The sequence below is a fragment of the Sturnus vulgaris genome, chromosome 2 (genome assembly GCF_052056855.1).
Source record: "Sturnus vulgaris isolate bStuVul1 chromosome 2, bStuVul1.hap1, whole genome shotgun sequence".
NCBI lineage: Eukaryota > Metazoa > Chordata > Aves > Passeriformes > Sturnidae > Sturnus > Sturnus vulgaris.
The window spans coordinates 91280331-91306123 of record NC_142244.1 but is presented as its reverse complement, the minus strand read 5'-3'; the positions used below and the strand labels follow the sequence as shown (position 1 = coordinate 91306123).

Here is a 25793-nt window from a genome sequence, read left to right as displayed (position 1 = left end):
AGAGAAAGTGTCGAATGCCAGCTGCAGAGCGCCTCAAAGAATGAGAGTCTCCGAGGCTTTTGTCTCCTTATATGGTAAAATGATAGCGAGGGGTTTCACTGGGCTGGGGAAGGCAGCAGCTCTTTCCTCACAGCACTGCCGGCAGAGCTGGAGCCGGCAGAGCCGCTCCTTGCAGGCGGTGGAAGCCCCGGCTGGCTGTACAGCTCTGGCTGCAAGCAGGCCAGGGTGCTCTCTGCACATCTGTTAATGGATGTGACCCCCTGTCCCCGCTCCAGGAGGTGGCATTAACTGCCCGCTACTGCTCTGTAAGTAAATATCCCTTTTTTCCCCCTTCCCTCTCACTGCCCACAGAACACATCTTTGGAGGTGTCTCTTTAAACAAAGGGTGCAGAGAGGAGGAGAGGGTTGTTTAATATCCCAGTGGGTTGTTGGGGATGCGAGGAGAGAGATTGCCGGTCCCCCTTTCTCCTGAGTGCACGGGGAGGGGTGCGAAGAGGACAAAAAGACAAATTTCTTATCGCAGCAATTCCTGCTGCATGTCCGTCAGTAAAGTGACACATCAGCGAGCTGATGAGGCGCTGGGTGTTTTCATGTGTAACTATTTGTAATGACTGTATTGTGCTGCGTGTGTAATCCACTGGGGAGGTGATAAAAGTACAAGATGGGGTCTCAGATTCCTTACACCTCTGTGCACTCCTGCTGCCGAGCTCAACAAAGGAGTATTTTTGTACTGTAGCAAGAGCAGATGCACATGAAACAAAGGTAGCCTCTGCTCTTTGCAGGGAAACAGTGTGCACAGATTGTGAATGGGAAAAACGGGGAGCCGTCAGCACCGTATTTCTTCTTTTTATGTGGAGGGAATAAATTAGAATACAAATCCCAATTAATAGCTCTGCATTCCTTCTTCTTGTGCTTCTTTCTGTGTGCATGTGTGTGCAGCCGCATCCTTACTGTATGCTAACGTGGATTTCTCCATGTACATAATAAAGGAAATACTAACTTTCATTGTCTGCATTGATGGCTGTTCCAAACTTTTCACTGCCCTCAAGGGATGTAGCTTTTATTTAGTTGACCAAATACCTGCGTATTCCAGCTTTGCAGTGTACAGAAACACACACAGCTTTGCTGAGTACACAAGACAGCAAATGTTATAAAATATATATACCAGCAAGTCAGTCAGTCTGTGACTGCCACTCCCCTGACTCCAATCTAGAGGTATATAAACTAAGATTGCTAATTGACATTGAGATTGCCAGGGTCAGTAGCTGTAACATTTATTGATGGTTATGTGCATTTATATGTTGTCTTGAATAAGAATTGTTCCAAAAAGGATGAACATAAGGCTGTATTATTAGATACACAAATGCATCCAAATGTGAAAGAATGCTACAATTAAGGTTGTCTCTGGGTTTCTGCTGTGAACCATATTTTCATCAGTTCCTAAATTTATGGGACTCACAGCTTTCTGGCCAAAATCTTCTGTGCCTTTATCAGCCAGATGGTAAACTTTTAACATGATTGCTTCAGGCATTTGGATATGGAAGGCAAAAAAAAAAAAGAAAGAAAAAAAGGGGGAAAAAAGTGTATACGTGTGTATATGTTCATTTTACCAAAAATGTGTCTGTTTTGTGCACCTGTAAACATAACTGGGAAAGGATGGATTCTAAAAGTTGCTTTTATAATAGAACCTGACCAATTCTTGGTTACATATGGAGACTTTTTATTTTAAAAAAAGGATATGAGTTGCTGTATTGAAAACTCAGTTCCTGACACACAACAGCATTACTATCAAAATCAGATCAGAGCACCAATAAAACTGTATTTTATCCTAGCCTTAGGGTAAAATGATCTCTTGCTGTTGAACCAACATGTGGTTGAGGTGAGTGGAACAGTTGAAAAGACATAAAATGATGTTGAGGAATCAAATTTGTAAAAATTACCTGGGGTTCTCACCTGACATCTCCATCTAACTAGCACACCTGAGGCTAGGGGGTGGACCAGTTCTTATGGTCTTATGGTTCTTTGGAAAAGCTCAAGATGGCTAAAGTGCTGGGATAAAATATAGTTATTTTTGGTTCTCACCATTCTGCCAAATGTGCTCCTACAGAAATCAGCAGTGCTACATATGCAAGCACCAAATAATCACTTCCAGGTGGTTTGGATTTACAGGAAAATATTACTAGTTTTTGTGAAATCACTGTTATCTCACAGCAGTGGCTATATTGTGTCAGATATTGTTTGTCCATGTGAAGTTCCTACAGTGTAGAGCATGAAATGGTGATTCCCAACTGAAGAACTCAGGTACAAATAATGATTTGTTTCTCACTTCTTAGAGAAGTCTAGGAATAGCACTTTCCCTGAAATCACATCTTTGCTGTTCATGCAGACATCAGCTCTCCCAGATGGCACACCTTGCATTAGAAAAGAGATCAGACAACTTCTTTGATCACACACAACACAGTCTGCCAGGATTTCATCCTGCTTTGAATGTCAGAAGCCAAAAAGACCCCAACAAAACAACAGCCCCAAAACATTGGTGACAAAGTACAACTCCTATAATTATAATGGGTTAATGACAGTTTCTGTTGCATTACACTGCAAATTCAAACTTTCATCCCAAAAGAAAGGGATGAAGAGGGCTGCAGAGAGCTATATTCATGGAAACCCCTGGCTCAGTTCTCCAGGGCATTGAGTTCTGAGCCTCAGAGCCAAGCAATGTGTTACCTGCTGATGTCCTCACCTCCCTGCTTGTTTCATCTCACAGGGGCCAGGATATGCAGAGTTAAGGGAAAGTCAGATAAGGGTTAATGCCATTGACCACAAGCAATACCTGTTGCTGCTGGCCAGCATGCCCACAATCTGTCAAGGTCCCCACAGACCAGGAACATTCAGGTCTAAGTCTCATTCATGTTTCTCTGATGGGTAAATCTGTCCTGAGCATCTCTGGACAAACTCTGAATGGTGTAGTGTTGTAGGAAATAATCTTCCCTCACTTGGGTACTGCTTCAGAGACTGGGGGAATCTCATAATTTGCATTTTTAGACTGATTAATTCTAATGGTGTAGTTTTAATATTTCATTTACATATGCACAGTTATTTGTGATGCAGATTCACCCCAAGTGAGAGTGTGAAATGGCAGGATAATGACAGGTTTTGTGAAAATAAATCTTGGATACATTGACAGCCACTGATGCATTAACATCTCAACAATATTAATTAGTTATATATAGACAGAATTTGATTATAAACCGCTAGAGCCTTCTCCTAAAGGTGAACATCAAAATACTCATGCCAGGTGAAAAAGTTAATTTTGTTCCTTTTCACCTATATTCTATTGGATTATATCAACTAGGATGCTGAATGGTTACTCTGCATATAATAATGTGCCATGAGAGGAATGCAGGGGAGCATAACACTGATATAAGCATATTCACCACTCCCTTTGATGGGAAATTTTTTGAATTTAAAGTTTCAGATATATCAATCATTGCAGAGAAAGGTGTAAGGTATCACTCTGATGGTGTGAGTTAGTTCTAGACCCTCAGCAAGCATAAAGGCTCAAAACCTACCACTGTTTCTTCACTTCATCTTGCATACTAAAAGCAGCAAATTACATGAAGCCATGAAATACCTGTAAGCTTTTACATAGATGTATTTTGTCATTGCTCTGAAGCACCCTTGAGATTTAGAGCAGAAGTGTCTTCAGAGACCAGGATCTCGCCTTTCATGAATTCCACCTCTCCATACTATGCCATGAAGCTCTCCATGGTGGATTCAATAACTTCCTTCTTCAGCTGGAAATAATCTTGCCGACAAAAAGATTGCCTATGTCCATGTCACCAGGCTCTCTATGTCTTTCTGCTTTCTTCTGTACCTCTCACACACCTTAGGTATTTTGGCTCAACCTTAGTAGATGTTCTTTTTGCTCTTTATGTCCAAGCTCCAGGCACAACCCCCCCAAAACTGGGCTAACTGTTTTCACCCTGGTGCAATCCGTCTGGTTTGCTAAGTTGTGCCCAGCTGAATGGGCACCCCCAAGGTTTACGTAGCCTCCTCTGTGAAGGTTTGGAAAGCCATGGGCATGGCAGCTGAGCAGGAAGGTGTGGATACCTCAGAGCCCTGAGGTATCACTGCCACAGCAGTTTTATACTGCATCTGTAAGACGTGCATTAACTGATCCCCAAACCAGGAGTGCCAATTATCTTAGACACAAGGGGGGCTTTGTCTTCTTACCTCCATAAACAGAAACAGAGCTGTGTTGCTAGAGGCCAGAGCAAATAACAAAGCATTCTCCTTCCACACAATCATCCCAATTTTTCTTCTATCCTTTCTTTAAAGAAGGAAGCACAGCACATTTGGGACACTGTTCTGGTTTTGTGTCCTGGGTAATAGTATGCAGGATTTCAAAAATATAGAAAAAATTGGAAACATGACTGCATGGTAGCACATGGCATTTCTGGGTATTTTTATTTTAATGTCTAATTTCTCTGAGATTAGCTGTGTCCCTGTCAACAAAAGAAAGCAACCCTTTTCTGGAAAAACAAATCTTTGTTGGAGTTTAGTGTCTTCAGACATTTAGCTTCTACACTACTTTTGCAGGATAGTGCCAGAAATAATAATAAGGTTTATTAATCTTATACTATTTTTCTCCTCTATCATTTTCTGTTATGTGCTTAAATGCTCTTATTAGAAGCATAATCTTTTATGCTTAAGTAGGATCAAGTACTTGACCTTTTCTTTGAGCAAACGTTTGCTTATTTTGCAGGAGAAAGAAAGAGGACAGCAATTTCAAAAGGCTTTAAAACAGAAAATAAAAGCAAGCCTTTCTCCTTGAGCTGTGCTCCTCCTTGCTGTGGCAGATTTAAGTCATGCTCCATGTTATTTCAATATGCTTCTTTTGTAACTGAAATGTGTTCAGGAATATGGGTAAGACATAGATCCTCCAGTCATTTCAGTATCAGCCTGAGTAACCATAGAACAAACTCTGTGGGGTACACTTTCAAAAGTGTCAGTGCTCGCTTCTTCTGTGGCATTTGTAGATATTACCACTGGTTCTTGCTCTACCACTGCTGGAGTGGCTCTAGACTGGAGCGGATATTTATTGACTGCCAAACATAATAAACCACACAGAAACCACAAGTGAAGTGTTTCTTCTCCACTGCTATAACTGGGATTACTTTAGCCAGATGCATGAGGAACCTTGCCACGCAAGAAACATATTCTACTTTGTTTTTGGGTTTTTTTGTTATTTATGTTCTGCTAAGGAGTACAATCTTAATCAGCACACTATCCATTTTCCAGTTCATGATGGGCAATGCAGACAGGAACCAGGCATGCTTTGGTTATCTGCATATGTTAAAGCAGTCTGTCTGGTCAGAAAATTGCTCTAAAGAGATTTTTAAAAACTCTAAAAAAGAGATCAGAATTTTATACCATACGCAAAATAAGTCGTCTATTTACAAGGAAGGTGAGTCCTTGGAAAAATCCTAATATAATTTTGAAGAACATTGTAAGGTAACTTCATTAAAAACGAAACTTTTTTTTCTTTAAATAGATTTTAAAATTTAGAATCTGAAGGCATGACTGGGGTATTTTACTTGGGGTCGATATTATTATTATTACTATTAATAATAATAATAATAATAATAATAATGATAATAATAATATTAAACCAAATTTTCTTGGCTTTTGATGAAGAGCTTCTAAGACATCTGCAAATATCTACTCTGAGTTTAAGAAACAGCAATGAACGCCTCTGTAACTGGGTACTTTTAATATCCCAGCCTTGATGTGAACGTTGGTAAAGCACTGAGTTTGTTAACAGGGCTGCTCTGGGACAGAAATTATAAGGATCTTGTTTTCTTGAAGACAAGGTGCCAAATTCTTTTACTTGTGCTTACTTCAGGATTGCTCTTCAGTAGCAGCAGCAAGAGAAAAAAGCTTCTGCTTTCTTCTCATCTTAAAAATTTAAAAGACAAGGAGTGCAGCCACATCTGCCTAAACATCCCTGTCTCATTTCCAAGCTAAGAATAAACCTCAGACCACTTGTCCCTCATACTCTGGTTAGCCTTTGCATTGGCCACCTTTAGTGGAAGGCAGCAAATGTCCCTCTGTGGCCCCTGCCTTTTGTGCATCAGCTGGTTGCCACCCCCGGCCAGGAGCTGCTGCTGAAGGGTCACAGCTCCGAGCATCTCAAAGCATCAACACTTGTCCTATGGCCAGCAACACCTCCAAGCACTCAGGTTCCCTCTTCTCCATCGTGACAGTGTTTGTGGGCACTCAGCGAACAGGGTAAGATACACCTGGACAGCCAGACAAAGAGGGCTACCAGCCCTTAACATGTTTTCATAAATCTAAACACACAGGAGTGCTTTGGGTATCTGTGGTGTACATCTATACCAGCTAACTCTCTCACACTGGGGTGCAGGTGAATTCTGACCATATACAACTTTCCCCCACCCCCTACCTCTCATCAGTACTACAAGAAAATGGTAATTTCTTATTTTTCTAAAGTAAATTAAAAAGAAATAAAATTAGGTTTCCCTCTTTTCCCCTTTCATGGCCTTATGGTCTGGTTCGGAAAGATGCTTAGGTCTTCCAAGAGTGTTTTCCTGTTGCTGCAACAAGATGATAGATAATGAATGTGGTAAGAGCAGCTAAGTTACAGGAAAAAAAAGGCACCTCTTGCCAGAAAGACCAGCATAGTTTGAACTGTCAGTTCATGGTTGTAAATAAATCTTTTCATTTTAGCCTTTGGAGCGTTTACATAAATTGTTTCCAAATGCTCTAGACCTGCATGGCTCATGTCACTGGAGTTGCCAGACACAAATCTTCCTTCCTCAGGGGAAGAGAAACAAACAGATAGAAAATTCTCCATGCGTACTGTTCTTCTGGAAAAATAGTGAGGTGGGAGAAATAACTGTACATCTTGAAGGAAGGCTCTTTGTTTCCTGTGCAGGTGGCTAACACAACATATCGATCCAGGGGCACAGGTAGAGAGAGCCTCAGCACTACTGGGGCTACAAAGTCCCCCTTTGGCATCTGCAGGGGCTTAATTCTGTGTCTCCAGATGCTGTTACAACAGCTCTTTCTCTTGTGCTTGTGCATCTGCACCTCTCAGTACTCAACACCCCCTAAGAAGAATTGAAATAAAAGATGGACACAACAGCATTTATTAGGCTTGCAGGCATAGCTGAAGAAGAAGGCAAGGTCTGCTTTTTCAATAGTCAATAGTGTCATGGGACGGGGGAACACTGGATAATTTCTTAATGACATGATGAGCCCTAATATTTATGTGGTAATATGATAATTTTAGGAATTGATGCCTAAAATGAGATTGAGACAACAGGGAAAGAAAAGGAAAGAAGCATAGATTTTGAGTCAGTCTACTAACTTTTTGGTAATTTTCCTGCCAATTCTTACTTCCTGTGAGACACAGTGTGGGCAGTACTAACATTTGGCATAAGCTGTAGCTTCTCTTTTGGGCATGCAACAGAAAGCTCTTTTCCTTTCGGAGATGTACTTGTTATGTCTGATGCTGTAGGAGGGAGACTGAATGACAGAAAAAATCAATTTCTCCATCATGATTATGTTGAGAGCAATCTGAAAGAGCATAAGTATAGAATGACTACAGTGATAAAATCTGAAGACCTTTTACCACAAAGAGCTGTAATAATGATGAGCCTCTGTCCCACAACACTTTACGGTCAACAAGTATCAAATACAAGAGAAAGCAATAGATCAATAGCAAGGAGGTTGAATTGCAACTTGTGTCCTTCCACAGCTGTGCAAGTCTCTTGATTTGGTTTTTTTTTTCCCTTAAAGTCCAAAACAGTGCATAAAGCCTGCACTCAGCTGAACACGAAGGGATTTTATATAACAGGAATTAATGAACAGGCAATGTAGAGGACCACGTGTACAAAGTGACAGGCAAAAAATATTGCTCAGTATAATTTCGCATTTCTTGATTGTAAGACAACAGCGAATTTATTTTTTGTAGTTCCTTCTAGTATTTAGTAGATAGGCACCATCGTTACCTCATATTTAATTATCTCTGAAGCAGAAAAAACCCTGTACAATATGCTCAAAATACCACATAGTAGGTCATGAGATTCAATCCAAGGCATGGATTTAAACAGCCTGGAATTTTGGGATGCTTCATCCTTAATTCCAGTTTACTGAATGAAACTGCATGAACCTGAATTCCTAACTTTAAGAGATATTGGATCCAAAATTGGCCCCAGATCCAATAAAAGATTCACATAACTAATGCCAAAATGCAGATCTTGTGTTTCAGTTTCCCAAATCTCTAGAGCTGTTCCTCAAATCTCATCCAGAGCTGCTCCTGCAGTGTCTTCATAGAGCAGAGTTCATCCCTAAATCTGTTTGAGATGTAGAAATGGGGACTGCCTCTCCCTGCTCTGGGTGAGGGGGACAATCCCCTGGGACAGTCTTAGAGCACATTTAATAAAACTAGATCCCTTTAAGGATAGGAGTGCAGTGCCCTGGTATTTTCTGAAATAGAGGCAGCAACTATTAAATAGTTGCTGAATTCTTTTGAATTGTTGAATTATTGTGCTATTATATAAATTATTAAATACATGTATTACATAATGCTTGCCTCTGCTCCTGTGAAATGCACCCAGAAGACAGTATAGCACTCAAGAGGGAAAGTTTTGTGACCAAGAGACAGGAACATCCACCTCTAAGGGAACAGTCCTTCTTCCAGTCGCAATGCTCTTCTATATTTTACATTTAGCAGCTTTAGAAGGAATGGTATAAACCTGTAAAGGAATCACACTCTGTAGTTTTTGCTTTCACACATCATGACAACAGAGAAACTTTTCACTCTTCAGTATCACACATCTACTTTTAAATCAGGGCTAGAAAGAAGTAGTTCTGAAGATGGGCTACAAATGCAAGTTCATAAGTGGTTTCTGCTCACATTTGAACTTAGCAATAATGTACATTAAATGGGCAACAAAATCCTATCATTTGGAAAAAAATACCTAATGTAGTCTGGTAAACATTCAGATTTCTGTCCTAAATACAGATTATTTGAACAAAAGCTATCACTCCTCTCAGACATAGTCATACATCTACACATATAACTCAGCATACCTTGGTCTGACTCCATTCATTTTGCTGAGATTACTTCAGAAGGAAATTAAATCCTGACTAGTTCTTTCCCAGGAAAGTCCAAACCTATTATGTAGGTTAGGGGTGTAAACTGGTTCAGAACAGAGAGGAAAATCCATGATCATCCTTTAAATGTTCTGGTACAGACTGCAGGTGTACTTCAAGAGAAGACTTGGAATTGGAAGAAGAATTGGAAGCAATTGTTAAGGAAAGGTCCCTTTATATTGTTCCTGTTCTCCTGCCTTCCATTGCTAGCTGCTGCTGTTGCAAATGGGCTAGAGGGAGCTTTGGGTGTCATTGCACTTCTCTCTCCAGCACATCTTCTTAATTTCTGTCTTCTGATGAGTCCTATGATCCTCTCTAGTCCTTGAGGACAAAGAGCACCCTACATACTCCCAGTTCGCTTCTGGGATAAGAAAGTTATTTAGTTCCTAGACCGTCTTTAAGGCCAATGTAGTTGCACTGCTAGTGGTGGTCAGAAGCACAGATAACCAGCTGCCAGGATTTGTGCTTCCTCCAAGCACGTTTTGGGCTTTGCTAGTTTGTCTCTCTTCTTTAGTATCTACTTGGAATTCAGACTTTCCAGCAGTTGAGACATCACTTGCCTACTTCACATATGTAAAAGCAGTCACCCCTCAGTCTGTGCTAGTCACCACAAAATTCAGCAGTGGATTGACCATTAAAAAAAAAAAAAGCTTTCTAGTAATCAAAATAAAGTTTGTCAAGTCAGACAGCCCTAAAACTTTAATCCTATCCCAGCTAGACAGAATAAAAAGATAATAACAAAAACTGAAATCCTGGAGGAGAACTCAGGATTTCAGAATGCCCTATGGGTGGCTCCCACTGTCAGAGGGAGAGGACAAACTCCAGAAATCAGTGACCTGTGCCAAGAACACTAAGCAAGTACCGTTTTGTTTAAAACTGAGAGCTGAAGTTGGCGAAAGGACTGCAGCTGCTGTAAATGTCACTTGTGCATGAAAGACAGAGATAGCCACTTAGGCTATTAGTACTCAAAACATTAAAGGATTTATAGATCAGATATGGCTTAAAGAGGAGATGCAGCCTGGCAGGCAGTGAAGATCATGTAGTCCAGGCGGCATGCACTTTCTGCTTGGGAAATTCCCTTTCCTAAGCACACAGCTATGCCCTGCTCCAGCTGTAACTTCCAAACATATTTCAGGTGCAACTCATGCTGCAAGCCTCAGGTAAAGGAAAGTGATGACTGTAAAGAAACCCAAAATAAATTGTCCCAGGCAATAATAAATATTCATCAAAGGTGTTTGTGTCATCTTTGCTTGTGTGTGCATCCAGAAAATGATAGAGATGTAATAAAACTTGAGAAGTAAACATCAATTGTCCCTAATTTGGACAAGCTGAAACATCATATACAGTTTCTTCTGCTTGTTTTTTCCCTTCCATAATCATTGTTTGGCATTTGTCTGAGCCAGGACATCTGGCACCCCACTCCCATTTGTGTCCCAGTACACTACAGCTGTTGGATGACTCCTTCAGTTGCATCAGAGGAGAATCAGATACAGAGTCACCAATCCTACACCTTCTGTCTCCATAGTCCCATGCATGAGCAGAGATGGAGGGTTGGTGTCTGCCTGTGGGGGAATAATTGCCAGACACTGGATAACTGAGGATGCAGAGAAGGAAGGTGCAGGAGCACATAACTGTGGTGCCTGATAGGCCGTGCATGACTAAAGTCTGCTAGCATTGTAAACCTTTCCCTTGCCTTATGCAGGAGATGCTGCTTCTGAAAATTAGCTGGCTCATCCTCTTACTGGACTTGACTCCCTCCATCCCCTAGGGAAACACCTTCTTGTTGCAGACCTATAGGTCAAAATTCCATTTACAAATCCCATGAGAATTCTTCAGACTCAGGGTTTACTCCTCCCTCTCATCTCTGACACTAGGTCTGGCCAAAGATGGATCAACAGATGGCTAATTTAGATGGGCTGCACTTCAAAATTTATAGCCCAGTTTCTTCCTATTGTGTTCATTTATTTGACTGAAAGTTGGATTAAAACTGAGGTACAATGTGATAAACAAGAATTGATAAACCTTTCCTGGGGGATTGGATCAAGTGTAGCTCAGTCTGACGTGTGCCTGTTCCCGTCTTTGTGGCAGGATAACTGGACTCCAGACAGCAACATGACTGAACGCTTTGATTGCCACTACTGCCAAGAGTCTCTCTTTGGTAAGAAGTACATCCTGAAGGAGGACAGCCCCTACTGTGTGAAATGTTATGAAAATCTTTATTCCAATACCTGTGAGGAATGCAAAAAACCTATTGGCGCTGACTGCAAGGTATGTTGGATTTGTGTCTTTTTCAGAAATCTTGACAGAGCAGCCTGTGTAACAGGATACCCCTGTATCTGTTTTGTGTCATCACTTGGCATACCCTTCTTTACCCAGCACCTTAATAGAAATGCACTCCTTTAAAGCACAGAACGATCTGATGCTTTGATGTAAGAAATTATCTTTGATTCACTGGGAGAGCCTTTCCTTGGGGCCAGCTAGGATCTGAAAGGGTGACAGGAGCTGGTTGTGCCTAATTTTGGGTCAGAGGGAGCTAAGCCACTGCTGGCTTTGCAGTGACCACACTTCTGTGGTCATCGAGAGACACACAGTCAAGCTAAGGTGCTAACTTGGAGGTTGCAGAAATCTAGCTAATGCTGACTCAAGCAATAAATCATAGAGTTAGAAAAATTATCCTCTTAAATACAGAGTGATGATAGTGGAGTCTAATTACAGAATGGGATGGACAGAGCAGAGGCCATCCTTGCTTGAGTTATGCACTGCTACAACACATGGAAACACCTGCCTGGTACAGATTAGATGTGACCACCTGTATTTCTTACAAATTAATTAAAACAACTGGAGTTCATGCCAGTTTCAGCTGCCTCAATGTAGACAGAGGAGCCATCCAATGAAGGGTCTGTTATACAGCTACCAACAGACTTCATCTGATATACATCCTCCTTGCATAAAATTAACCTGTTCAAAGTTGGCAAGATTTTTACTGACAGCGTGAGATTGAAGTAGAACTGCAATTTGTATTGCATGCCAGAGGATTCTTCACTGACCCAAAGAGATCTGATTTTTGATTTCCCACTGCTGATCCATACCTCTAGAAAGAAAAATTAGTGTTACTATCACTCGATCACTAGTTCAAAGATATAAAAATATATGCTTACTCAGACTGGAAAAAATAAATGTCTCATACATTCCAAATTGATCTACAACACCTTATTGGCAAATCAGTAGGAAAGTCCCTTTCAGAAGCCTTAAAAAGGTAAAAATGTTTCACCACCAAGACAGGGAACTGGCAATGATCTGTAGGAAGGTATAAAATTGCCAGCTTTCCTACAGCTCATAAATATTCAGGTTAGAGATGAGATACAGCTGGCCTGACCTGACCTGAAAAAGCAAAATATTCCTGCCTCATTCCAGAATGAGCTTTTGTTTTAAGGTCTCTTTCTAATCCCCTGAGAAGATATTTCCATGTGTTGATAGTCAAGAATTTAAAAACTTGGACCAGCTTCAACAAATCTTGGTCAAAGTACTCAGGAATTAATCGGGCTGAACTTTTCAACCCAGATTTATGTATTTAGGGAGTGTGGGTGTTATCCGATATACTGCTTTTCTTTACTTTTAAGTGAGACACACTCTAATATCAGATAGAAAAAAAAAAAAAAAAGCCCCAACTGTCTGCAACCTAAGAATATTTTTTCTATGTAAAGAACCAGAACTCTATGTGGAAAATACAACTAAGAGATAGTAAATAAAGATTTCTTAAAGAGTTATAAAACATGCCAGAAACAAAGATGTCCTTTTTTGTTTCTGTGATGACTGTTTGTGCCCATCCATGCCTTATGCTGTAGCTTTTGAAGCTGTTGACCAATTTTAAGCAGATTCTGATAGACCGATAAAAGTTGAAACTTAAATTCCTGTAATTTTTCTGAAAAAAAACCCCTTGTTTGTGTAGAAAAAGAGATCCTATGAATGTTCTCACTGAGAAGAAAACTAGAGTAGTTTTTCAATGATAGTACTAGACACTAGAGAACACATTTGAGAGAGCCCTTGCAAATGCCTCAGCCACAAGATAAGTTTCAGATGAAGTGTGTGCACTGTATGACTGAGCATAATTCAGCCATGAAAGAGTTACAAAAAATCAGACTTTTCCTTATTAAACTGCATGGGTGCATAGGTATATAAATACATAAGAAATACACACACACACATATATGTATGCATTTTTACATAATCCTTTTCACACATTGCATTTACTTTTTCACCTGAACAAAGAAGATAAATTGTACTATGTTTGGGAATGAAACCAGTGTGTTTATTGCATGTGTGAAACAGACTCTAATTTGTTTGTATGCTCGACATAACCTAAAAATGTAAAATTTGGGATGAAAACCTAATGGACTAATAGTATAATGAGAAAAGGTCACATCCAGGCCTCTGCATCTGGCAGTGGCGTCCACACTTACATCCACATTACACCCTGGAAAGTCTCATGTAGTTCTCATGTGAGATTTTCCTTCACAAGTCCCTTCTTGGCCACCATTATTTCTCTACACTGAGAAAAGCCACACTGAGAACCAGATGCTCTCAATTTCCTTCTTTTCCACCCTCCCAATTACAATCAAACCTCCTATAACTGACAGGGTTACACCAAAATAAAACCACAGGTGCTGAGAAGAGGCCACTTGTAATATTCAAATTCTGAAGCACCAGACTCTGAGAGGATGAAATTGAAGCTGGATTTTCACATTGTGTTTTAGCTATAGCACAGAGAGCCCACAAGACAACAACCCAAGAAACAATGTTGTAGAGAAACTTACCTTGAATTCAAGTCAGGGGAGAATTTTCTTCACTATCTTTCTAATTTTTAAGGTAGTTTATGGATAACTTAAATGTAACTGAGGAACAAATAATTTGTTCTTTATTTTAAAACAAGTCTTTTCCACTAAAAAATCCCGGAATGACAATATATGTCTGAACGACACCTTTGGGCATAGGCCATTTCATTAACTGTAAACAGTTCTAGCTGATGCTTACAAAACTTTCACAGACAAATTAAAATACATACTTCATATACTGAGTGGTAGGAGGCACCAGCAGACAGTATGAAAACACAATGGCATTTCTCTCACACCTATTACACATTATCCATATGCCAAGTGGTCACAGGAGAAGTTTACTTTTTCTGGAAAAAATTGGCACTTTATTTTCTAAGTCCCTGGTGGATGCTCACCACACCTATAGTTTCATGCTTATTTCTGAAAATCCATATATCTTGTACTCATTTGCTTCACTGCTGAAGGGTTACTTTTGGTTGACTTTGGCTTTTTTAATACTTTCCTTGCAGATCCTATGGTATAGAAACCATTGCAAACACAGGAAATACCTACAGTAATCCTGTGTTTAATGCAGTCCACAAGTTGACCTTGGCAGGCAGAAGGGGATGAAAACTCTCTCTGTGAAATGTGAAAATTAAATTATGAGTAGATTGTGAGATACAGCTACTGTGTCAGCACACAGGCCAAAAATTACTCAAAAGGGTCATTTTCACACATGAACTAAGCAAAAAAAACCCAAACCAAAACAAAACAAAAAAAACCCCAACAACCCTCCAGTAATGAGGACCAGGAAAAGGAAAAAATAATTATTTTTCCCTTTTTTAATATTTCAACCCTGTCCCAACATAGCACACTTTTCTAGCTCATTACTGAATCTCAGGCTAGTTGCTATAAAGTGAAATGGCAAAAGAGGTGGATGCCTTAATATCTTCTCATACATGTAAGGGACTGAGTACAGTTTAATATCGCTTGTTTTTGCCTTTTCTCAACATAATTTTATAGGTGTGTGCCAGTCTAACATACTTTAGTGTTTTGCTACAGGGTATATGTAGCTAAAATCTGCATGATATTTAGTTGGCATAAGCCATTTTCTACATTCAACCTTCTGAAAAGGCCATTGTGGCAGGCAAAAAAGTCATGAACAAAATATAAAGTTACTGTTCTGGTAATAAGCTCTCTAATCTCCTTCTTCCTACTGGGTCTCTGTTGAAACCCTGTTCAAGAGAAATGGTACTGCCTAATGGCTTCAGTTTACTTAGACTTAAAAACCCTGAGGAGAAGACAACATAAATGCAGGGTATGAGGAGCCCAAGCTTAACCCAGCTGACTGGTAAACCTAGTCTAAAGGGCTCTTCTGGGTTTTTTTAAAAACCACACTTTTCTAAGTCACATGCAGTCCCACCTAGAGGCCAAATAAACCATGCTGGAGCAAAACTACAGAGCTGTGGAGAAGCTGTAAAACTTGATCATGCCAAAGTTAACAGTTATCTTGTCAAAGTTCTCTTTCTGGATGTCATAATGAAAATAAGTGAAAATACAACAGGAATTAGTTGTGTATCACTTGTACCTTCTGCTGGAACAGATTTATTTGGGTTACAATCAGCTAGCATAAACTAGAATTCACATGCCTGGACTAGATCTGATATTCTCTCAGCCTAACAGAGGAGCAGCCTGACATTCAGAAAGCTTTAAGTCAGTTTTTGCAGATGTTCTTCCAGCATAAAATTTGCTCCAGATCAATACATCCACAGCTTATGGACAAGTCAAAGGCTCCAGTAAGATATACAACATGCTGAAATAGACCAAATCTCCTTTTCAGTGACCTGAGAATACTCACGATGCATAAATGGTTTCATCAGTACCTTGGACTTCCTTGCTTTCAGATGAGACAGATTCAGAGAGAAAAAACAATATCCATTTCATCATCTAATACTCTACTGCTAAAACCAGACATCTTAGAATTCTCTACATTCAATGACAACAGTTGTTATTGTAATGAGAGTAGCTAAAGATTATTCAATCCACTTTTTATCTTGGGTACTTTTTGTCATAGTTTTGCTTCATAACTTCATCATGATGAAATATCTACTGTTACCTACTCAGCTACTGCCTATAAAATCTTACCATCATATCAGACTCAGGGATCAAATCTTTCATCATTGACACTTAATCTTTGTCTTCATTACTCCTCTTCTAGAAGGCATGCACCTTCTTCAGGGTATAATTCCATTGATAAAATAAGCAAACATCAGCACATGAATTTTGAATATTAAAAAATAGCTGGCTGAAAAATTGCAAAAACAGGAAATGACAGCTAGTGAGGAAAAATAATTGAATACATCATGTTACAAGAGAAACAAAATCAGATCTGTTGTTATACTTTACAGAGGGCAAATTCCAGTTCTTTTGGGAAACACTGTATATTGTATTTTTCTATTGAAAAAATAATGTGAGACCAGATGTAGGCTATTCGACTTCACCTAAAGAAAAAAAAAAAAGTTACTTCCATAAAAGATTGGTTTGAATTTGCTATTAGAAAATATCAAAATTTTACAGTCAGGAATTTGTGTTGTTTCAAAAGGATTTAGCTGAAATGAACAGATGAGCTGAATAAACAACTGAAAGCTGTACAGTTGAAGTCGTAGGTATTCTGTCACAGAGATGAAAGACACATTGGGTGTCAATTGTTACTCACAATGATTCAAAAAATTTAGGTGAGTAGCACAGATGTCCAAACAGAAATGCTTAATTGCATGGTCAAATTCTGACAGAAATTATTATCTAGCTGAGCTAGATGAAACTATTTCAGTGTTTCCTGCTAGCTGTTTATGAGAATCAGGCTCCCAAAGACACAATATTATTTTAGTTTAACCTAAATCTGTGGTAGGTATCTTTAGTTTGCCCTGGGCTAAGATTGCACATTTGGAGTTATCTGTGACTGTACTGACTGACATATACAGCTTATGCCAGATCAGGTATGAACCCTTTGTGATGCTTCACACAACTTTGGAAAATTGGAAATTCATTATTCTACCACTCTCTCTCTTCCTTCAATTACCCCAATTAAGTTCATTAGCCTGCAATAAATACAAAATAGATCTTGAGCTAGAACCTGGGAAGTTATTTCAGCTGAATTTTTATACTCCCTATTCATGACAATTCTAGCCTTTCACACTCCCAACCCAAACCAGAGCCTCTATATTTTGGGGTAGATACCGTTTCTTGTAATCATCCAAACTATTTTATTTGAGGTCCAAAGTTCAAGTGTTACATGGACAGGCCACCTTAATTTAATTTTTAAAAAGCCCAATTCAGAGAAGGACTGTTTCTTTTAAATAATAAAAGAAGTCAATGTGAAGAGTATTTTAAGTACTAACTTGCCCACACTAATCCCTTGGCCAGTACTCTGGATCACTGGATGCAGGTACAATGTGGTCTCATATCTTTCAGTGAAATCCACATCTAAAATACAGGTAAATCAAAACACAAGAGTCAGTAAAAATTTGTTGTAGTGAAAAAAACCCAAGGAGATTAGACTCATTCCACCCTTGGTGTAAATCTTTTGAAAAAATACCAGAACTCAATTGGGAAAAAAATACTTCTGTTCTGGAGTAAATATCTGTGAAATGAACTCGAAATCAGTAATGGTTAAGGAAAATAGTGGAAGTCTATCATACCTATCAGGTTAACAAGTTCTAATCCAACTCAAAGGCGGGGCTTTATTCTCCAAGGAAATACCTAAGATAAATTAGCTGCTCCTCTATCATATACAAAAAGGGTTACCTTGAAATGAAAAAGGGTTGATAGTTGACATGAGCTGCTCTTGGTTTTCATAGCAAAATAAGTTCACCTTAGTCAGAACATTTTGTTTTCTTCAAATTACCCCCAGCTCCTGGCTGGAGTTCAGATTTGGATGTGTTTGCATTCTCTGAGCTTCCAGTTGTGCAAGTGTGGAATGTGCATTCGTTCCCCTGACTCTGTGGTTTTGGATTTCTACAGGATCTGTCTTACAAGGACCGCCACTGGCATGAAAACTGCTTCCACTGCTTCCAGTGCAAGAATTCATTGGTGGACAAACCTTTTGCTGCAAAGGAGGAGCATCTACTTTGTACTGACTGCTACTCCAACGAATACTCTTCCAAATGTAATGAGTGCAAGAAGACTATTATGCCAGGTTAGGATGCTCACTTTTTGGACTAAATATCAAAACCAAACTCAGCAATATTTGTGAGAAATGTTTCTTCTTGGCTATCTCTGAGTCATGCTGAACTGTGTCAGAAACTAGTGAGGGTGCATTCTAGGCCACTTCCATGACCAGAATATGCAATGTTCATAATGGCTCATGGAAGAACTTTCATTCATGTGAAACTTTTTTTGCAATTACTCTAAATTTCGCTTCTCTCAGATAGATGAAAAATTGGTCTGAGTGCCTCTGAGGTCTTTCTTGAGCACAAAGAAATGGAAAAAAAGGAAAGAGCTATTTTCTTTTTCAACATGAAACATGAGGTTACAGTAAGAGATTGCTAAAACTTGGTCTTTTCACATCAATACTATAGCATTCTGTGATGATTTGAGGGCTTTGACATTGAAGTGTTATCAGTGCAGAAATAAAATATTAAAAGGTGATTTGAAGAATCCTTGTACACACTCCATAACGATTAGTAGTTACTTTGTCAGCTGGTTTTGATGTTGGTCATCTCAGATAAAAAGAGAAAACCACAACATTTTGCCCCTGGAATGTAAAAATGAATGCTTGATGATTAAATAGGACAACAATACTTAAAAGCAGACGACGCTATCTATTCATGACCAAGTTTAGGCATTTCCTATTATTCCATGGGCACTCATTTTGCTGACACAGCAATAAAAACTGACATGCCTGGGAATAGGCAGTGCTAGTTTTAAAGCTGGAACTAAATGACACAAAAAGTCCATTCACATCCCAGAAAGCCATTTGTATCCTGGGCTGCATCCAAAGCAGGATGGGCAGCAGGTCAAGGGAGGTGATTCTGCCCCATAACTTTGGTCTTAAGAGATCCCACCTGGAGTGCTGCATCCAGCTCTGGGAACCCCAACACACGAAAAACATGGAATTACTGGGGGAGGTCCAGAGGAGGGCCACAACGACGACTGGAGCACTTTGCTTATAAAGACAAGTTGAGAGAGTTGGGATTATTCAGCCTGAAGAGAAGAAGGCTCTGGGGAAACGTGATTGGAGCATTTCAGTATTGAAAGGGGACCTGTAAAAAAGATGTGGAGTAACTTTTTAGCAGGGCCTGTTGCAATAGAATGAAGTGTAATGGTTTTAAAGTTAAAGAGGGTTGATTGAGATTAGATATAAGGAATAAGTTTTATACAATGAGGGGGTAAGGTAAAACATTGGAACAGGTTGCCCAGAGAGGTGATGGATTCCCATACCTGGAAAAATTCAAGGCCAGTTTGGATGGGGTTCTGAGCAACCTCATACCGTTGAAGATGTCCCTGCTTACTGTGAGGGCTTGGATTAGATGATCTCTAAAAGTTCCTTTCAACCAAAATTATTCTGTGAATCTATGATTCTATAATTTTATGTGTATATATTTTTAATACTGTTCATCGGATTCATCGCCATTTCAGTGATTTACTGAATGGATCTCTTTTTTTCTGTTATGCCAGCTATACATTGATATGTAGTAATGGAGGCTGGATTCAGTGGCACAGACTCCCTTCTTCTCTTGTAACCCAAAAGAGAAGAAATTCATTTTTGTAAGCTTTACACCTACCCACTCAGCATGTTTTTTCTACTTACACAGCACACTGTGGTAGCATAGGAGCTACAGCAGAGGAGTATGGTTACCCGTGAAAGCATAATTCATTTTGAAAGAACCAGCAAATGGTTCAATGACCTTTGTGGAGACTGTTAATGCTAAACTTAACATTTGCTTTGAGCCACTAAATGTAAAATACAGATTTAATGAAGCTTTATCATGATGTGCCTATTTAAGTGATTACAAGCTTGCTCTTTCAGTACTTTTGCAAACTCAACTCATGCTGACTTCAGTCTAGCAGCTGACAAAACAGGGTTCTCCCTGCTTTGAGTTTCAGCGACAATAACATCCCACAGAGAGCAGAGTTGAAAATGTTAAAATAAAATTCTAAACTATTAAAGAAATTTTTCCACATCTCCTTTTTCCAGAACATTATTCAAGGACTGATTTATTTGCTCCTTGACATGATACAGGAAGTTACCAGCATAGAGAGGGCATAATTTGTAGAGGGTGTCTATTAATAAAGTGGAGCAGAAATATTCAAGAATGTAAGCATCAGAAAGAAAGGTAATTAACATTTAACTTACTACTGATGCAAATAAATTTAAAAAAACCCCACCAAATAAATCCTGAAGTATGCCTCTCAGCAGAATTTAATGAGCTCATAAAAGAAGAAAAATAGTAAACAAAGATGAAATAATTCTTGAGAAGGGGAAAAATGGTAAAACTTCACCCTGCAGTAATAGGGGTGGGCAGAATTGGCATCAAAGGTATTAGGGTGGTTCTTCATCATTAGCCAACTTGATCAGCTTGTCAGTCTTCCAAGTATTTGACTTTGTGTTTGCTGGCACAGGCCCCAAGAGTGATGCAGAACTGTAGGAACAACATTTGTTTATCCTTCTGGCCAGTATCAAATATTCTGACTCAAACTGGTACATAGGAAATCATACCTTGTGCAAATAAATTTATCCATATAATAGGGCATTTCCTGGAAGGGCTCAGAGTCCACCTACCATACTGTGGTCTGAATCTACAAAAACACTATCTGAACCCTAAAACTTTGTTCTAGAGAAGTGCATTTATTTCCTAACTACCATAACACTTTTCTGCTTTTCAATAAAGGATTGATTAAATTCCACATTTCAACCATATTTTCAATTCAGCTGAAAACAGAGAAAGCTTCTTTCTTACTGAAAGGTTCACAAGAAAAGAAAAACATTTAGGATAGGTGTTGCTAAGCTGTAAACAATGGTAAACTTTTAATACACTTCAATGAGAACAAGAAAAAGGCTCCTGAGCACATATGAAATAATCCATTGTCTCAGACAGTGACTATATTTCATTGGGAAAGGGAGGCAAGATGGTTGCCAGGAATGGCATGCCCCATCCTCAGCAGTGTTCAAAGCCAGGTTGGATCAGGCTCTGAGAACCTAATCTAATGAAAGGTGTTCCTGTCCATGGCAGGGAGTTTAAAACTCGAGGATCTTTAAGGTGTCTTCCAGCCCAAATCATTCTATGAGTCTGTAATTAACCAGATACCTTGCTGCTGTTTGAAAAGGGCACAAAACAGATGTGGAATGAATGAGGTCAGTCTTTAATGAGGAATGGCCTTACTTCCACTCAGCATTAGCAGCAGCTTCTATTGGTGTCTGTCCAATTCGCTTGAATCCTCTTGTGCATTGGAATTCATTATTTGCGTAATAATACCACAAAAAGCTGTTCTATTTTATTAGCTATTTGCAATAAATATTTCTCTTCTTTGCAGGAGAAGAACCACTTGCTCTCCAAAAACCTAAAATTGTACCAAATATCGTGCAAAGCTTGTAGGAACATGAAATAGCCTCTAGTTCATAGCTGCAATGCTTCTGGACTGACAGCCAGGCAAACGAGAGCTATGAACAGCGTCTGTCTCATCCAGAGGTTCAGCTGATGCTCTGGTCTCATTGCAGGTACTCGGAAGATGGAATACAAGGGCAACAGCTGGCACGAGACCTGCTTTATCTGCTACCGCTGCCAACAGCCCATTGGGACAAAGAGCTTCATCCCTAAGGACAATCAAAACTTTTGTGTACCCTGCTATGAAAAGCAGTTTGCCATGCAGTGCGTCCAGTGCAAGAAGGTAGTACTTTTATTTTGCTTACGTGAAACCTAAAGGATTGAAGTCCATTCAATTTTATATCCAAGTAGGCAGAATATCTAAATTTTGTATGTGTAAAAAGATTAAGATTTAACTGTTTTTAAGACATGATATAATTTCTGTTCCGCTTACTTGTAAGAGAAAACTCCCTGACAAAGTCCAGAGAAGCAGAAAGTAAATACTTCATCTAAAATATGAAATAAACCAGTCTTTCCCAAAGAAAGTAACAGGGAAGTTGAAACACATCAGGTAACTCCTCCACCATGAAGAAAGGGACAGGTGAAGGAACAGTGATGAGACAAGCTCTAGTACATGCATACCAAATGCAACATACAAAGGGTAGCTTGAAAAACGGAGTACAATTGAGAGTGAGATTTTACAATATATGCAGATTAAAGTACTTTTAGCATGGAATTTCTTTTATAAATAAGGAAATTACAATCAAGCACTTGCATGATTTTCTCAAGCTCAACTCCAAGCAAAATTATAATTGTGCTGTTGCTAAGCCTTCTTCCCCTCTTCCCACCCACTAAAATATTATCACCCTTCTTCTTTACCAAATCAAAATACAAACCTGGTGCTCTTAAGAAAACACTTTTTTGTCTTTTTTTTCCTAAAACAGGCTATCACCACAGGAGGTGTCACCTACCGGGAGCAGCCATGGCATAAGGAGTGCTTCGTGTGTACTGCGTGCAAGAAGCAGCTGTCTGGACAGCGCTTTACCTCCAGAGATGAGTTTGCATACTGCTTGAGCTGCTTCTGCAACCTCTACGCCAAAAAGTGTGCTGGATGCACAAACCCAATCAGTGGTAGGTCTCTTATGGCTGGTGCCTTTACATTTTGTAAAGGCAGTTTTGTGTTTTGAGTTGCTATTAAAGGCAAAACTAAACAAAAAGTCTGACCTGGTACAAGAGATGCCCAACTGAATCTTTTCATGGAACTCCACCTAGTCATTTTTGAGGTTAACCAAAAGACAATTACTACTAAGAGACATTTTTCTTTTTTTTTTTCTTTTTTCTTTTCTTTTGTACAACTCCAGTACACCTGATGATACCTGCTATAGCCTCAAACTCTGGAATGCTTTTTTACTAACCTGCTTCTTTTCCTGAGGCATTCTTCCTCCAGAGTTATGAATCAAGTCATGACACATGACAAAGTTCTTTTTTAGCTATCTAAATGCACCTCTACAAAACATAAATTAACATACTCAGATGCCATAAAACACTCTGTAAAAAGCTACCAGAATTCTGATCAGAAGCAGGTGCTTTGCTTTTCTTCTGCTGTATGTTGCAGGGCCATCCCTTGGAAGTTAATTTCTGCCATTATCACTCGGGTTAACAGCCTTGCTTATAAACTTTGCTGAAAAGCAACAGAAGTATTTGAGGATGAAAATACTAGTCACTACAGCTTAAGGGTGGCTAAATTAGCACAGCAACACAGATTTGTCACAATGACATTTTTTCACTGCTGTATGTTGGGTATCCATGTCAGTCTGCATGACCTGATGGCTGACCTGCTATTCTTTTCTTGTAACAGAATGATTTTGCTTTTCAAACAGGACTCGGAGGAACCAAGTACATCTCTTTCGAAGAACGGCAGTGGCATAATGATTGCTTTAACTGTAAGAAGTGCTCCCTTTCATTGGTGGGTCGTGGCTTCCTCACAGAAAGGGATGACATCCTTTGCCCTGAATGTGGAAAGGATATTTAAAGCTCAAACTAAGAGGTGAGGAAGAAGGGAGGAAAGCCGTACTTGCAATATATAGTCTGAAACATATGGATGTTCAGAGCTAGCTTTGCCACTCTGTGTCTCACTGCACTATTAACATTTCATAACCTTTTTCTTTATACTCTCCAAATATGGAGGGAAAATAACTTGAAAATCTCTAATAACAGTGTCAGCGCTTAAGATTTCTACCCATCACAAAAGTTAATGCAAAACTCATGATGTAAAACTCTTTGGCTGGTTTTGACATAAAATACTTTTTTAAAGGTTTGGTTTTTTTTTTCCTAAAAATTATTCCTGTTACAAGCATGATACAGTTCAAAGATTAAAATGGCCACACGCAATACATTCATAGGTGGATATTCAGGGTGAAGCCTTCAGCCCACTGAAATCAATGGCAAAGGCCATTCAATTCCAATAAGGCTGATGTAACCCTAGTGTTCTTGAGCTACGTGACTAGTGTGTGCTGTTAAGTCTGTGGAAAGATTGCAAAAGTAGAGTGTGTTTCAATGTACATGGATTTGTGACATGCCATAAAGAGATAATGATGAAACAGTGGAAGTCGGAGTGCTTCATGACAGGTACATATTTTATTGCATGTCTAGCTGATCATTGTGTGAGGTACAAGTTCTGGTCAACAGTATCAGTATTACAGTTAGTTGACATTACACTGCACATTGTATTTTTCAAAATAAAACTGTTTAAAACAAAACTGTGATTGTGGCTTAATTGTATTTATACAATATTTACAAAAATATTTTTACATTCTGAAGAAACACAATGCATACAAACACAACCCTTTTTGCACCCAATTTTTGGAGGTGTGAAGTTTAGACAATCCTCAGAAGGGCCCTGCTGTACAACTTAGTCGTTTACTAATTGAAGTCAGTGGGAAAATTATCAGCAAAAAATGAAGCAGTGTGTGAAAACACACTGAACTGACTGCAGCTGATAAAAGTGTGTTCATAGACTCTAAACTCAAGCGCAAAATATTTTTCTTCTCAGCAAGCAAGGTCAAAACAACTCAAAAGACATCTATCTGTGCAAAAGTCAGAAGTTTAACTTCTATAGTAGTGCATGCTTTAATTTTGTTCTCTATTGGGATACGTAGTACCCTTTGATGTATCTTAATTTCTGCTACATGCTTGCCACAGTGGCAACTGTCAGCAACACCATTTTGGCAGGAGAGGAACATCAAAAGGAAACAATACAACAGAAGATAAACCTTTTCCCAAAGCAAACTGCAAGAAGTATGACCGTGTTATGCAATGTACAATCCCAGTACACCTTCCAGATAGAATTCGTGTTCAGAAAAAGGAAGAAAGAAATATGTCACACCCCTAACAGGAATCTTCAGATATGACATTAAGATTTAAGAATATGCTTTCTCTGTGTGCTGCTGGATAGGGAAAGTTTGCTCTCTTGAGTTTGTCTCTTTGTACCAAGTGCAAAGAGCTCACAGGTCATCCCCCTCTCATTAATTCAACAATCTAAATAGATGTATCAGATCAGATTTAGTTTATTGCGCACCATTTGAAGAACTTGGCTGGCTGACATTTTTGAAGCGTACACTGTGCTTATCAGACCTTAATGAATGACTAAATTCTATCCCTTGATTTCATTCTATGATGAAAGCTGTAGCAAATAGCCACAAAAATCCCTCTTTATCCACACCTCCAAAAGGAGGGCAAATACTTTACTCTCTCCTCAGGGGTCTGCCAATCCCCCAGCACACTGCAGCTCTGCTCTAGTACTTTGCTGAGAGAAGAAAGACTCCTTTGAGTTAAAGGGGTGGTACCCTGTACTTGGCACTGATGAGAAGCCATATCTTGAGTCATGTGCTCAGTTTTAGGCCCATCAGTACAAGCAGGACAGAGGTGCTGGAGTGCATCCAGAGAAGGGCAGTGGAGCTGGTGAAGGGGCTGAAGCTGGGAGTTGCTTAGCCTGCAGAAAAGAAGGCTGAGGTGAGACCTTACTGCTCTCTACAACTGCCTGAAAGATCATAGCAAGGTGGAGCTTGGCCTCTTCTCTCAAATAGCCTCAAACAGCCTCAAATTTTGACAAAGGAAGTTCAGGCCAGGTATTAGGAAAATTTTCTTGACTGGATGTGGTAAAGCAGTGGAACAGGCTCCCAGGGAATGGTAGAGTGATCCACCGTCCCTGGAAGCG

General features: G+C 39.4%; 1 protein-coding gene across 1 annotated transcript; it reads left to right on the top strand.

The window, feature by feature from the left end:
• Positions 1 to 24336, top strand: FHL2 (four and a half LIM domains 2). Its single transcript, XM_088160095.1, has 6 exons — positions 1 to 305; positions 11272 to 11451; positions 18015 to 18189; positions 21712 to 21881; positions 22522 to 22708; positions 23458 to 24336. The coding sequence occupies exons 2-6, from the start codon at positions 11296 to 11298 to the stop codon at positions 23607 to 23609; spliced, it is 840 nt and encodes a 279-aa protein (XP_088016221.1). The 5' UTR covers positions 1 to 305; positions 11272 to 11295; the 3' UTR covers positions 23610 to 24336.
• Positions 24337 to 25793: the final 1457 nt, after the last annotated feature.